General features: G+C 37.9%; 1 protein-coding gene across 3 annotated transcripts in view; it reads right to left on the bottom strand.

Annotated features, from left to right (window-relative positions):
• Positions 1-13,358, bottom strand: part of CORIN (corin, serine peptidase) — a 221,645-nt gene that overhangs the window by 10,815 nt on the left and 197,472 nt on the right. For all 3 annotated transcript variants that reach the window (XM_031435080.2, XM_064486930.1, XM_064486928.1), the window contains 2 exons: positions 1,856-2,127; positions 226-359 (listed from right to left, as the gene is read on the bottom strand). In XM_031435080.2, the coding sequence (XP_031290940.2) occupies positions 226-359; positions 1,856-2,127 (406 nt within the window). The remainder of the gene's footprint in view (positions 1-225; positions 360-1,855; positions 2,128-13,358) is intronic.

Here is a 13,358-nt window from a genome sequence, read left to right as displayed (position 1 = left end):
GGTGAGAGAGCAGAAGGCAACCTGAGTGGGGGACGTGGAGGTAGATTGGGGGAGGTAGATTGGTCCTGGGTAAAGGAAAACACCTGGTGAATAATTAAACATTCGGTCACAAATGATTTTCAAAAAATGTTCCCAAAGGGCCACACATGAATAATAATGAGTTTAAGTGAACCCTATGAAGCCAGTGCTGAACTGAATCTCCTTGGTAACCAGAAAGCAACTTACCATGCACGAGTCGACTGTGCCAGACTCATAGCCCGCACAGATCATCCGGGTGGTGATGGTCTTCATGTCAAAGTAGGACTGACACTGCTCCAGGGGAATAATGCGGACTTCTCCCTCTTGCAGCTTAAAAGGCACTGGAGTTTTTAAAAAGAAGAAGTAAAATAAATGAGGCTAAAATAACCCAAAAATGAGGCTAGCCATATATGAAATGATTGTTTGCATCAGGAAAACCACATTCTTGACTTTAAAATGTCGTTTTAAAGACAAGGCTTGTTTGGAATCAGAATTTTCCAATTAGAAGTGCTGACGGCCATCATTTACTCAAAGCCCTTCATTTTGTTAATGAGAAAATTGAGGCACACAACTGCTTAGGTAACCTGGCTCGCACCTTTCCCCTTATGTGGCAACAAAACAATGGTTACTACAAAGAAAAGGTAGATAATTAAGGCGGAGCTCTGCCCCAGACTGGAGGCTTCCAGCTTAGTGACAGCTCAGCACGTAAGCCTGGTTCTGCTCAAGTTCAGAACACCTGTTCAGTCTAACGGGAAGGGCTGCCCCATCCTTGGCTTAAATGCTGTGTCTCACCACGTGCTACAGTAACCATCTTCTGAGATAAGGACATTTTACCCTAGAGGATAAATCAGAAGAGATGTTGAGAGGGAAAAGCCATCCCTTAGGGTCAACAGAGAGAATATGTAACTTGCATCTCACTCGAAAGTCCTCACAGAATAACAGTTGATTTCTCAAAGCAAGACAGAAGGAATCTCTTGTTGGTTAGCCATTCTACAAAATACACACTGCTCTCCTTTTAGTGATGGTGAAGCAATGTCTATGGACAGGGTATCTTGTTGGAAGAAAGAATCATGTTTAGAAAAATCAATGCAATGCAGACAGTGGGAGTTTCCCAAGTTGTCATCATTCCCAAGGGCCACGGGAGTAAGCCTGATGTAACTGGAGTGGCCAGTGCTTACCATTAAAGAAAATGTCTCCTTGATTAAATTCTTATGCTAAACTTCTAATAGGTCATGCAGAATGAGAGGGTCCTTTATGGGGGCTGAGAATAAACAGTACACCCATTTTTTAAATCTCTGTATGTTTTGTATTTTGAGATCATCAAGCTATTTAAATCAGTTTAAATAGGCAAATCAATTTAAACAGTCCTTCTTTCGAGAAGGACTTCCAGGTTGTGTTACAGATGGTGATAAGACCAAATCATAACAAAGAGCTGGAAATGTCACCATGCAGCTTGATTGCAGGAGCGGAACTACCTAACTGCTAGGTGGAGGCTCTGAGTGACTTTGCCTACAGTGGGTTTAAATCACTGATGGAGACACTGCAAGGCAGGGATGACTGACAGGTCTCTTCTTGCATGGCAGCTCCAAAACATTGGTAGCGGCTCCCTGGAGAAAGATTCTGAGGTATGGAGAAGGATTTTTGAGGTTGTATCTGGGCTTGGTAAGTTTAAGTGCATTAGGAAGGACTGACGTCCAGGATTTGCACAGAAGGGAGGGTGATACATATGCTAAGTATGATAAGTGAAAATAGGAAATTATTGCCAAAGACTAGGAAGTACCCCAGTGTTTTCCAGTTACAAGCTGAAAGGCAATTGCTCCTAAGGATCCTGACTTACTTTTGTTGCCCATGTGTCCCCAGCCTGTGATATAGCAGTAAGTGTCAGGTTCTAATGACTGCTCCGGGCTGGGTAAGCAGACAGGTCTGACATAGCTTGTTTCACTGATGTCTTCGCTTAGCTCCACAATGCTGATGTCATAGTCCACCACTGCTCGACTATAGCGAGGGTGCAGGATGATGGTTTTCACGAGGCGCGTCTGCATGAACGTTGATGGGTGATCCAGATTATTGATGCCAAACACCACTTTCCAAACGGCAGCATTCTCTCTCCTAAAATGATAATTCAAGAGCTACTGGCATCTTAAACTCAGATTTCTGTTTTAAAATTTACATAGGATTTTAAAAAATATTTTATTGATATAAATAATGACTCTTTCCATGCTCATTTCCTATGTATTCATGTAAGAAGCCTTTACATAATGTCCTGAGCAGTTTGTAAATGTTGGATTATCGTGAAAAGCAAAGCTCGTTAATCTTGAATGGGGCTATTCTGGGAAATAAAACTTGTTCTGTTTGAAAGGGAGGTAGAGTAGTTGCTTCATCGAGTGGGAAAGATGATGAAAAGATGTGAAAAAGAGAAAGGTGACAAGAGGAAAAATGAAAAAGAATAAAAAGTCGAGGCTGAGAGATCCCTCCATGAAGGAGCAAATGTCTCAGAGAAATGTCAAGTTTTCAGGGAAGGCTTCTGAAAATTTTAAGCCAGAGGCTTAAAAAGGTCACCCACAGCTTCTAATGGGCAGTATCAGACTTCCTTGTTTTTGAACATTTGTCAGCAATAGTCTAGTCAATTCCACCTTAAGACACTTCCGCCATTTGACTTCCAGGGCTCTCCACACCCCAGAATTTCCCTTCCTCTCTGCCGGGTCCTCCTCCTCTGCTCTCCGTGTCTGTACTGAAGTGCCCCAGGGCTCTGCCTTCAGCCTTCTCATTCTATACTCACCACCCTTTAAGATTTCACCTAGTCCAGTGGTTTTAAATGCCAGCTGTAGCCCTGTAATTCCCAAACTACATCTCCAGCTCCAACCTTTCCCTTGAGCGGCAGACTTGAGCAGCCGATTATCCATTCAACACATTCGCTTGGATGTTTGCTGTTGGCTAAGACTTACCAGCACTTCCTCTGTATTTGGCAATGTTGTAAGCATTCAGAATTCATTCCACACATATTTAATATTTATAACCACTGGTTATGCAGTTGAATCATCTCTTATATCCAACATTAAAGGCGTCAGCAAGTCTTCGCTACTCCTCTTTCAAATAGATCTTGAACGTTGTTTCTCCCTCCTCCACCATGACAATCCTAATCTAAGCTACTCTCATCTCCCAAATGGTGGCCTGTCTTCTACTCCTAGCCCCATAACCCATTCTCCCTACAGTTGCAGAGTGAACTTTCTAAAAATAAAACTAGAATCAAATCTATTTTCCACTCATAATTTTCCGATGACTTTGAATCTTACTCGAGACAAACTGCAGACCCCTATCCATGGCCTTCAAGGCCCCACATGACCTGCCCCGTTCAAACTGCAGGGACTTCCTATTTTTGGAGATGCCAAGGACATCTGCCACTCAGGGCTCTTCCCTTGCTGGTCTCTCAGCTCTCACATGACTCCCTCTTTTACTCCTTTTAGCCAGGTCCCAGCTCAAACATCACCTCCTCAAAGAGGTCGTCCTTGACTGCCCCTGTCTAGCCTTTACCCCCTCACTCTCTACTCTTGACCCTACTTTAATTTTTGTCTCATAGCCCTCACTGATATCAATGACATTGATTTTTTTTTTGTCTACTTTCTGTCTTGCCCCCAGAATGTAAGTTCTGTAAAGCAAGAACTTGGCTGGTATTCCCAGGACCAAGTACCTGGCATGCAGTGCATTCTCAGCAAGTATTTGTTTAATGATAGCTCAGTGAATGACATTTCAAAATGTTTATTAGTGGCCAACTCTAACCACCTAATATATACATATGTGTATATAGATATACATAGTGGAATACTACTTGGCCATAAAGAAGAATGAAACAGTGCCATTTGCAACAATATGGATGGAACTTGGAGGGTATTATGCTAAGCAAAATAAGTCAAAGAAAGACAAATACTGTATGATAGCATTTATATGTGGAATCTAAAAAATAAAGCAAACTAGTGAATATAACAAAAAAGAAACAGACTCACAGGTAAATTAGTAGTTACCAGTAGGGAGAGGAAAAGGGGAAGGGACAAGAAAGAAGTTGTGAATTAAGAGGTACAAACTACAATGTATAAAATAAATAAGTGACAAGGATATGCTGTTCAGCACAGGAAATATAGTCAATATTTTATAACTATAAGTGGAATATAACCTTTGAAAATTGTGATTCACTACATTTTATACCTGAAACTTATATAATATTGTACATCAACTATACCTTAATAAAAAGTTGATGTCATTATTTGAAAATCTATACATATATATCTCTACACATATAGAGGGAAATATATATATATATATATTTTTCTCTATGCCAAACATTGTGCTAGGGATTACAATACTAAGCAAGAAAGACACGATCCCTGCTTATACAAACTTCAGAACTGAGTGAGGATGAACGATTAAGGAGACGATGATAATCAAATGTAGGAAGTGCTATCTCATGAACATTATAGGATAACATTACAGAAGAATTATTTTTTATTAAATAAAGCCATCACTCAAAGAACATGCCTGTCTGCCTGCCTTGTCTCTCTCCCCTTCTTCCTCCCTCCCTCTCTTCCTCTCCTTGTTCCTTCAATTTTTTAGTCTAGAGGGATAAGTTCATGGCTCTCTGAGAAATTCAACATTCATGTGAGTTTCTATTGTTTAAGATATCTGAAATCAAGCAATTATTGATTTCAAATGACTACCTATTTAATAGTTTCTTCCCTTGAATCAAATCTACTAAATTTTGGTTACAACAAATACTCATCTAACTGGTTAAATCATAAGCAGTATGTCAAACAGTTGAATACTGCAAATGATCTGTAACAAAATGAAATAGTGTAAATTTCTATATTGCTAATAAAACTGCTAAATGCTGTTAACTTGTATCCAGTGATCTCTTGTGACACAAGCTACCATCCTTATGGCATTAATACACACACACACACACACACACACACACAAAAGGGTACACAGGAAATTCACATACTTTTTTGGCTTCAGTGAAGAAATTGTTCTATTTTCCTTCTTGTTATGAGTATAAAGGGAAAAAATAAAGTCTCTTTAAATTTTTTTTCCCAAATCTGGCAAAGCCCAGGGAAAACAATAATCCGTTGTTTGAAATGGGGGCATGAAGTGAAGAAGATGTGTATAACTGGTATATCTGTATGTTAAGCTTGTGCTAGAAAGAATGTGAGTCACCCATCTGGGTGGAGGAGAAAAGAGGAAAGAGGATTTAGGGCTACATGATGGCCTAGTAATCTGGTTTCAGTTCAAAAGTACCCAGAAGAAATGGAAAGATATCCCATGCTCGTGGATTAGAAGAATTAATATTGTTAAAATGGCCACAGTGCCCAAAGCAATCCAGATTTAATATGATCTCTATCAAATTACCCAGGATAATTTTCACAGAACTAGAACAAATAATCCGAAAATTTACATGGAACCACAAAAGATCCAGAATTGCCAAAGCAATACTGAAGAAAAAGAACAAAGCTGGAGGAATAACCCTCCCAGACTTCACACAATACTACAGAGCTACATTAATTAAAACAGCATGGTATCAGCATAAAAACAGATATATGGATCAATGGAACATAATAGAGGGCCCAAAAATAAACACACACACCTACGATCAATTAATCTCTGACAAAGGAGGTGAGAATATACAATGGAGTAAAGACAGTCCCTTCAGCAAGTGGTGTTGGGAAAGCTGGACAGCTGCATGTAAATCAATGAAGTTAGAACACTCTCACTCCATACACAAAAATAAACTCAAAATGGCTAAAGACTTAAATGTAAGACAAGACACTATAAACCTCCTAGAAGAAAACAAAGGCAAAATATTCTCTGACATAAATCTTAGCAATGTTCTCCTAGGGCAGTCTACCCAGGCAATAGAAATAAAAGCAAAAATAAACAAATAGGACCTAATTAAACATCTAATCTTTTGCACAGCAAAGGAAACTATAAACAAAATGAGAAGAAAACCTATGGACTGAGAGAAAATATTTGCAAATGATGAAAGTGACACAGTTTAATTCCAGAATATACAAACAGCTCATACAACTTAATAAAAAAAAAAAAAAAACCCCAATCCAGAAAATGGGCAAAAGACTTAAACAAGCAATCCTCCAATGAAGACATATAAATGGCCAATATGCATGTGAAAAAATGCTCAGTGTTGCTAACTATCAGAGAAATGCAAATCAAAACTACCATTAAGTATCACCTCACACCAGTCAGAATGGCCATCATTCAAAAGTCCGCAAATGATAAATGCTGGAGAGGCTGTGGAGAAAAGGGAACCCTCCTACACTGCTGGTGGGAATGTAGTTGGGGGCAACCATTATGGAAAACAGTTTGAAGATTCCTCAAAAAGCTAAAAATAGACTTACTATATGATGTAGCAATCCCACTCCTGGGCATATATCCAGAGGGAACTCTAATTCAGAAAGATATATGTACCTCAATGTTCATAGCAGCACTATTTAACCAAACAACCTAAATGTCCATCAACAGATGATTGAATAAATAAGTTGTGGTATATTTATACAATGGAATACTACTCAGCCATAAAAAGGAATAAAATAATGCCATTTGCAGCAACATGGATGGACCTGGAGATTGTAATACCAAGTGAAGTAAGCCAGACAAATAAAAATACTATATGATATCACTTATATGTGGAATCTAAAAAAAAAAATGATACAAATGAACTTATTTACAAAACAGAAACACTCACAGACATAGGGAACAAACTTGGTTACCAGGGTGGGTAGAGGGTAGGAAGGGATAAATTGGGAGGTCAAGATATGCGGATACTAACTACTATATATAAAATAGATAAACAGCAATTTTCTACTGTATAGCACAGGGAACTATAATCAACTTCCTGTAGTAACCTTAGTGAAAAAGAATATGAGAAGGATTATGTGTATGTATATGTATGACTGAAACATCATGCTGTACACCAGAAATTGACACAACACTATAAACTGACTGTACTTCAATTTAAAATAAAAAGTACCCAGTAGAAAGACACATAGGAACAAACTATGTTCATGTGGCCATTTTAGTGAAGAATTAAATTGGGCTACAAAGACAAAAAAGCCAAGAATAGCAGCTGAAAATCTTCAGCATACAGGGGATTTTTTTCCCCAGTGCTGTCAGACCTCAAAGCAGCAGCAAGGAGAACTGGCACAGCCTTAAAGAAGTTTGTGCGGAGATCCTCATGCTCTGAGAATGAGGAAGCAGCCAAGGTGAAGCCAAGTGAAACTCCACCACCCACAATACAAGTGACCAAAGAAAATGTTAAGAGACCTTTTCCTCCCTTCATTCTTGCTCCAGAGGGTATTTCACTACAAGAAATTCACATTTAATTTGCTTCATGTTTATACTACTGTTTTAATAATGACTATACATTATAGACAGCATTGAAATAAGATGATTTCAGCTCCCAATTCTTCAATGATCACCTACTTAACACTTCAGATGCATTATGACATCCAGGCAGTTTATACAGAATTGCAGGCACAATGTCTCTGGACACAATAACCAGATTCAGTTTGCAATTTTCCACACTCAACTCTAGTTTAGACATAAATTTGCCACATTTTCACTTAATTCAGCTGGCCAGGTTTAGAGATTTTCTTCAATAAAAAAATTGAAAAAAATTAAATTATAAGGATATATTGTACAACACAGGGAATACAGCCAATATTTTATAACTATTAATGGAACATAACTTTTAAAAATGGTGAATCACTATATTGTACACCTGTAATATATAAGATTGTACATCAACTGTACTTCAATAAAAAGGGATATAACTACTGATTAAAAAGAATGTTTTGAGAAAAGGATAGAATATGTCTAGAGACACTTTAGAGCAAGCTTAACAGAGATGGGAGAGTTTGAGTGCCAAATTCTGATTTACCATCACAAATGATTGCAGTAAGAAAATGAAGAATTAGCTAAAAAGTAAATCTGACCTTGAATCCCAGAACTTCAAAATACATAAGGATTCCAGAGCTTGAAACCAGAAAGTTTATCAAAGAGCAGTGGCATGAAACTGTAGCAAAAAGCCTTAGTCATAGTGAAAGCAGGGGTTTGTTTAAAAAGAAAAAAAAAAAAAAAGCAGGAAAAATAAAAATGGCTTCTCAGCAAAATGTGTGGGAAGAACAAGAAAAGAGGAAAATTTCTATCAGTGTTAAATGATGTAGTATTAGTAGGTAACTAAGACAAAGAAGAACTATTTGAAATTTACTTCTAATTTCTCCACTCAAGAAGCATGATTTTCAGACAATATCCAGAAGACTCATCCTCCATGCGATGAAACTTATAAGGGCTTAATACACTGAAATGTTGAGTTGAGGTGTGGCCTAAGAAATGGGAGGAATCAGTAAAAGATCACTGACCTTCTGTACATGAGTTAAAATGTCTAATTCTGAACAAATTATAGCTCTAACTACTAAAAGACCTGCAGATGTGATTACTAAGAAATGTCAAGAAGGATCTGGTTAGTCAGTTAACAATTCTTTATTGAGTGGCTGCTATATTCCATGCTGAAGGAAATGAAACTACAAAGGTGAGGAAGAAATAAAATCGACAAACCTCTGGCCAAACTCACAAAGAAGAAAAAAGAGAGAGCACAAATTAGCAAAATAAGAAAGGAAAAATGGAGAAATTACAACAAACAAAATAGAAATACAGAATATCATATGAGAATATTATGAAAAACTATATGGAACCAAACTGGATAACCTAGAGGAGATGGACAAGTTTCTGGAAACATACTGTCCACCAAAACTGAATCAAGAAGAATCTGAACACTTGAACAATCCGATCACTAGAAAGGAAATAGAAATAGCAATTAAAAACCTCCCTACAAATAAAAGTCCAGGACCGGACGGCTTCACCGGGGAATTCTACCAAACATACAAAGAAGAACTCATACCAGTCCTTCTCAAACTCTTCCAGACGATTGAAAAGGAGGGAATACTCCCAAACTCATTCTATGAAGCCACCATCACCCTGATACCAAAACCAGGCAAAGACACCACAAAAAAAGAGAATTATAGGCCAATATCACTGATGAACATAGACGCCAAAATCCTCACCAAAATTTTAGCAAATAGAATCCAACAACACATAAAAAAGATTATACATCATGACCAAGTGGGGTTCATCCCAGGGACACAAAGCTGGTTCAACATACGCAAATCAATCAGTGTAATACATCACATCAACAAGAGAAAGGACAAAAGCCACATGATCATCTCAATCGATGCAGAAAAAGCATTTGATAAAATTCAACACCCATTTATGATAAAAACTCTCGCCAAAGTGGGTATAGAGGGAACATATCTCAACATAATAAAAGCTATATATGACAAACCTACAGCCAGCATAGTACTCAACGGTGAAAAATTCAAAAGCTTCCCACTAAAATCTGGGACAAGACAAGGATGCCCACGATCACCACTCCTATTCAACATAGTCCTGGAAGTCCTAGCCACAGCAGTCAGGCAAGAGAAAGAAATAAAAGGGATCCAAATTGGAAAAGAAGAGGTAAAAGTGTCATTATATGCTGATGACATGTTACTATACATAGAAAACCCTAAAAGGTCCACACAAAAGCTACTAGAGCTGATTGAAGAATTCAGCAAGGTAGCAGGTTACAAAATTAACGTTCAAAAATCAGTTGCATTTCTTTACACTAACGATAAATCAACAGAAGAAGAAAGTAAAGAAACAATCCCCTTTAAAATAGCACCCAAAGTAATAAAATATCTGGGAATAAATCTAACCAAGGAGGTGAAAGAATTATACACAGAAAACTATAAACCATTGATGAAGGAAATTAAAGAAGACTTTAAAAAATGGAAAGATATTCCATGCTCTTGGATTGGAAGAATCAATATTGTTAAAATGGTCACACTGCCCAAGGCAATCTACAGATTTAATGCAATCCCTATCCAATTACCCAGGACATATTTCACAGAACTAGAAAAAATCATAATAAAATTCATATGGAACCATCAAAGACCTAGAATTGCCAAAGCATTACTAAAGAGAAAGAAAGAGGCTGGAGGAATAACTCTCCCAGACTTCAGGCAATACTATAGAGCTACAGTCATCAAGACAGCATGGTACTGGTACCAAAACAGACATATAGACCGATGGAACAGAATAGAGAGCCCAGAAATGAACCCACAAACTTTTGGTCAACTCATCTTTGACAAAGGAGGCAAGAATATACATTGGAATAAAGACAGTCTCTTCAGCAAATGGTGTTGGGAAAACTGGACAGCAGCATGTAAAACAATGAAGCTAGAACACTCCCTTACACCATATACAAAAATCAACTCAAAATGGATTAAAGACTTAAACATAAGACAAGATACAATAAACCTCCTAGAGGAAAACATAGGCAAAACATTATCTGACATACATTTCAAAAATTTTCTCCTAGAAGAAATAAAAGCAAGAATAAACAAATGGGACCTAATGAAACTTACAAGCTTCTGCACAGCAAAGGAAACCAGAAATAAAACAAGAAGAAAACCTACGGAATGGGAGAAAATTTTTGCAAGTGAAACCGACAAAGGCTTGATCTCCAGAATATATAAGCAGCTCATACGACTCAATAAGAAAAAAATAAACAACCCAATCCAAAAATGGGCAGAAGACCTAAACAAGCAATTCTCCAAGGAAGACATACAAATGATCAAAAAGCACATGAAAAAATGCTCAATATCACTAATTATCAGAGAAATGCAAATCAAAACTACAATGAGGTATCACCTCACACCAGTCAGAATGGCCGTCATTCAAAAATCCACAAATGACAAATGCTGGAGAGGCTGTGGAGAAAGGGGAACCCTCCTACACTGCTGGTGGGAATGCAGTTTGGTGCAGCCACTATGGAAAACAGTGTGGAGATTCCTCAAAAGACTAGGAATAGACTTACCATATGACCCAGGAATCCCACTCCTGGGCTTGTATCCAGAAGGAAATCTACTTCAGGATGACACCTGCACCCCAATGTTCATAGCAGCACTATTTACAATAGCCAAAACATGGAAACAGCCTAAATGTCCATCAACAGGTGACTGGATAAAGAAGATGTGGTATATTTATACAATGGAATACTACTCAGCCATAAAAACTGACAACATAATGCCATTTGCAGCAACATGGATGCTCCTGGAAAATGTCATTCTAAGTGAAGTAAGCCAGAAAGAGAAAGAAAAATACCATATGAGATCGCTCATATGTGGAATCTAAAAAACAAAAACAAACAAACAAACAAAAACAAAGCGTAAATAAAGGACAGAAATAGACTCACAGACAGAGAATACAGACTTGTGGTTACCAGGGGGGTGGAGGGTGGGAAGGGATAGACTGGGATTTCAAAATTGTAGAATAGACTACACTGTATATAGCACAGGGAAATATACACAAAATGTTATGATAACTCACAGAGAAAAAAATGTGACAATGAGTGTGTATATGTCCATGAATAACTGAAAAATTGTGCTGAACACTGGAATTTGACACAACATTGTAAAAAGATTATAAACCAATAAAAAAATGTTAAAAAAAAAAAATTAAAGATAAAGCAGAAATGTTCCGAAAAAAAAAAAGGTGAGGAAGACAAACAGGGTCCATGATCTCATAGGGCTTTGATCCTACAGGGCTAAATAGCCAAATACATATATAAACAAATAAGATTATTTCAGGGAATTAGGAGTGAAAAAAAACAGGATAACGTGATAGAGAGATGACTGATGGGGGTCACTTTAGCTAGGATGGTTAGAGAAAGCCTTTAACAAAGTGACACTTAAATTAAGACTTAAATGATGGGAAGGAGAATTCTGTCACTCTATAGGAATGTTTCAAACTGCAGAAGCAGCAAGTACAAAAGCCCTGAGGCAGGAATGAGCTTGGGGGATTTCAGGGCCAGAAAGGCAAAATGTTTGGGGTCCAATGAGTGATGGGAACATAGGGAAAGTTACAAAGAGGTAGGACTGGATATTTAAAGGCTGTAATAAGATTTTGTTCTTATTATAATGAGAAGCCCTTGTACAGTTTTAAGCAGAGGTGGTGACATGATCTGATTTACATTTTAGAAAGATCAGTACCTCACTGTGTGTAGAATATACACCAAGGGAACAGGAGAGTAGTAAAACAAACAAAAAACTAGGCAACTTTTTTAATAGTTGTTATGGATGGACTGTGTCTTCCCAAAATTCATATGTTGAAATGCTAGCCCCTACTACATCAGAACATGATCTCATTGGAGATAAGGTTTTTACAGAAGTAATCAAGTTAAAATGAGACCCTTATGCTGAGCCCTCATCCAGTACGACTGGTCTCCTTATATAAATGGGAAATTTGGAGACAGGCATGTACACAAAGAGTGAAGATGAAGGCAACGATCAGAAAAATGCTTCTACGGGCCAAGGAATGCCAAAGATTGCCAGCAAAACACCAGAAGCTAGGAGAGGCATCCTCTCAGAGGGAAACAATGCCCCCCCCCATGCCCCAAATCAAACCTCCTCAACAGTAGCAACCGCAAGAATTTCTATAATTTGCTTTTTATAGAGCAGCCAAAATTAAAGAATAATTTATTTTTCCTTCAGGAAAAAAAAAAAAAAAGAACCAACTGCCCCAATCCTTTGACCTTGGACTTCTAGCCTCCAGAACTGTAGGACAATGAACTTCTGTTGTTCAAGCCACCCAGTTTGTGGTACTTTGTTATGGCGACCCTAGGAAGCTACTACAATAGTCCAGATCTGATGTGATGGTGGCTTGGATTAGGATTATAGCATAAAGATGATGAGAAATGGCTGGGTTCAAGCTATACTTTGGAAGAAGAACCTACAGAACTTACTGCTAGAGTAAATGTGAGAGGAATTAAAGATGACTCCCATGTTTGGTGCATTAGCGAACCAACAGATAATGATGCCTTTTACTGAGATGGGGGAAGTTTGAGAAGCATACAATTCTTTGCAGTGTGGCCGAGGTAAGGAATCAAGTTTTGGTTTGACCATGTAAAGGAGAATGTTTATTACACATTCAAACGGACATCTCATCTAAGCATTTAAATATGTTTGAGGTCAGTGGGTAGTAATGGCAGTTGGGAGAAAACCTGGGTTGTGCTAGAGATATAAATTTGGAAGTCACAAACAAATACTTGATATTCATGTCGATCCTTATCATATATATTTGCTTGCATATACACAAGCATTTGAGACCATGTGATTAGATGACTGTAGACAGATAAGAAAGCCAAGAACTGAGCTCTTATCTCAGTCAGCTTGGGCTGC

The sequence above is a fragment of the Camelus dromedarius genome, chromosome 1 (assembly GCF_036321535.1).
Source record: "Camelus dromedarius isolate mCamDro1 chromosome 1, mCamDro1.pat, whole genome shotgun sequence".
NCBI lineage: Eukaryota > Metazoa > Chordata > Mammalia > Artiodactyla > Camelidae > Camelus > Camelus dromedarius.
This window is presented reverse-complemented; position numbering and strand designations above follow the sequence as displayed.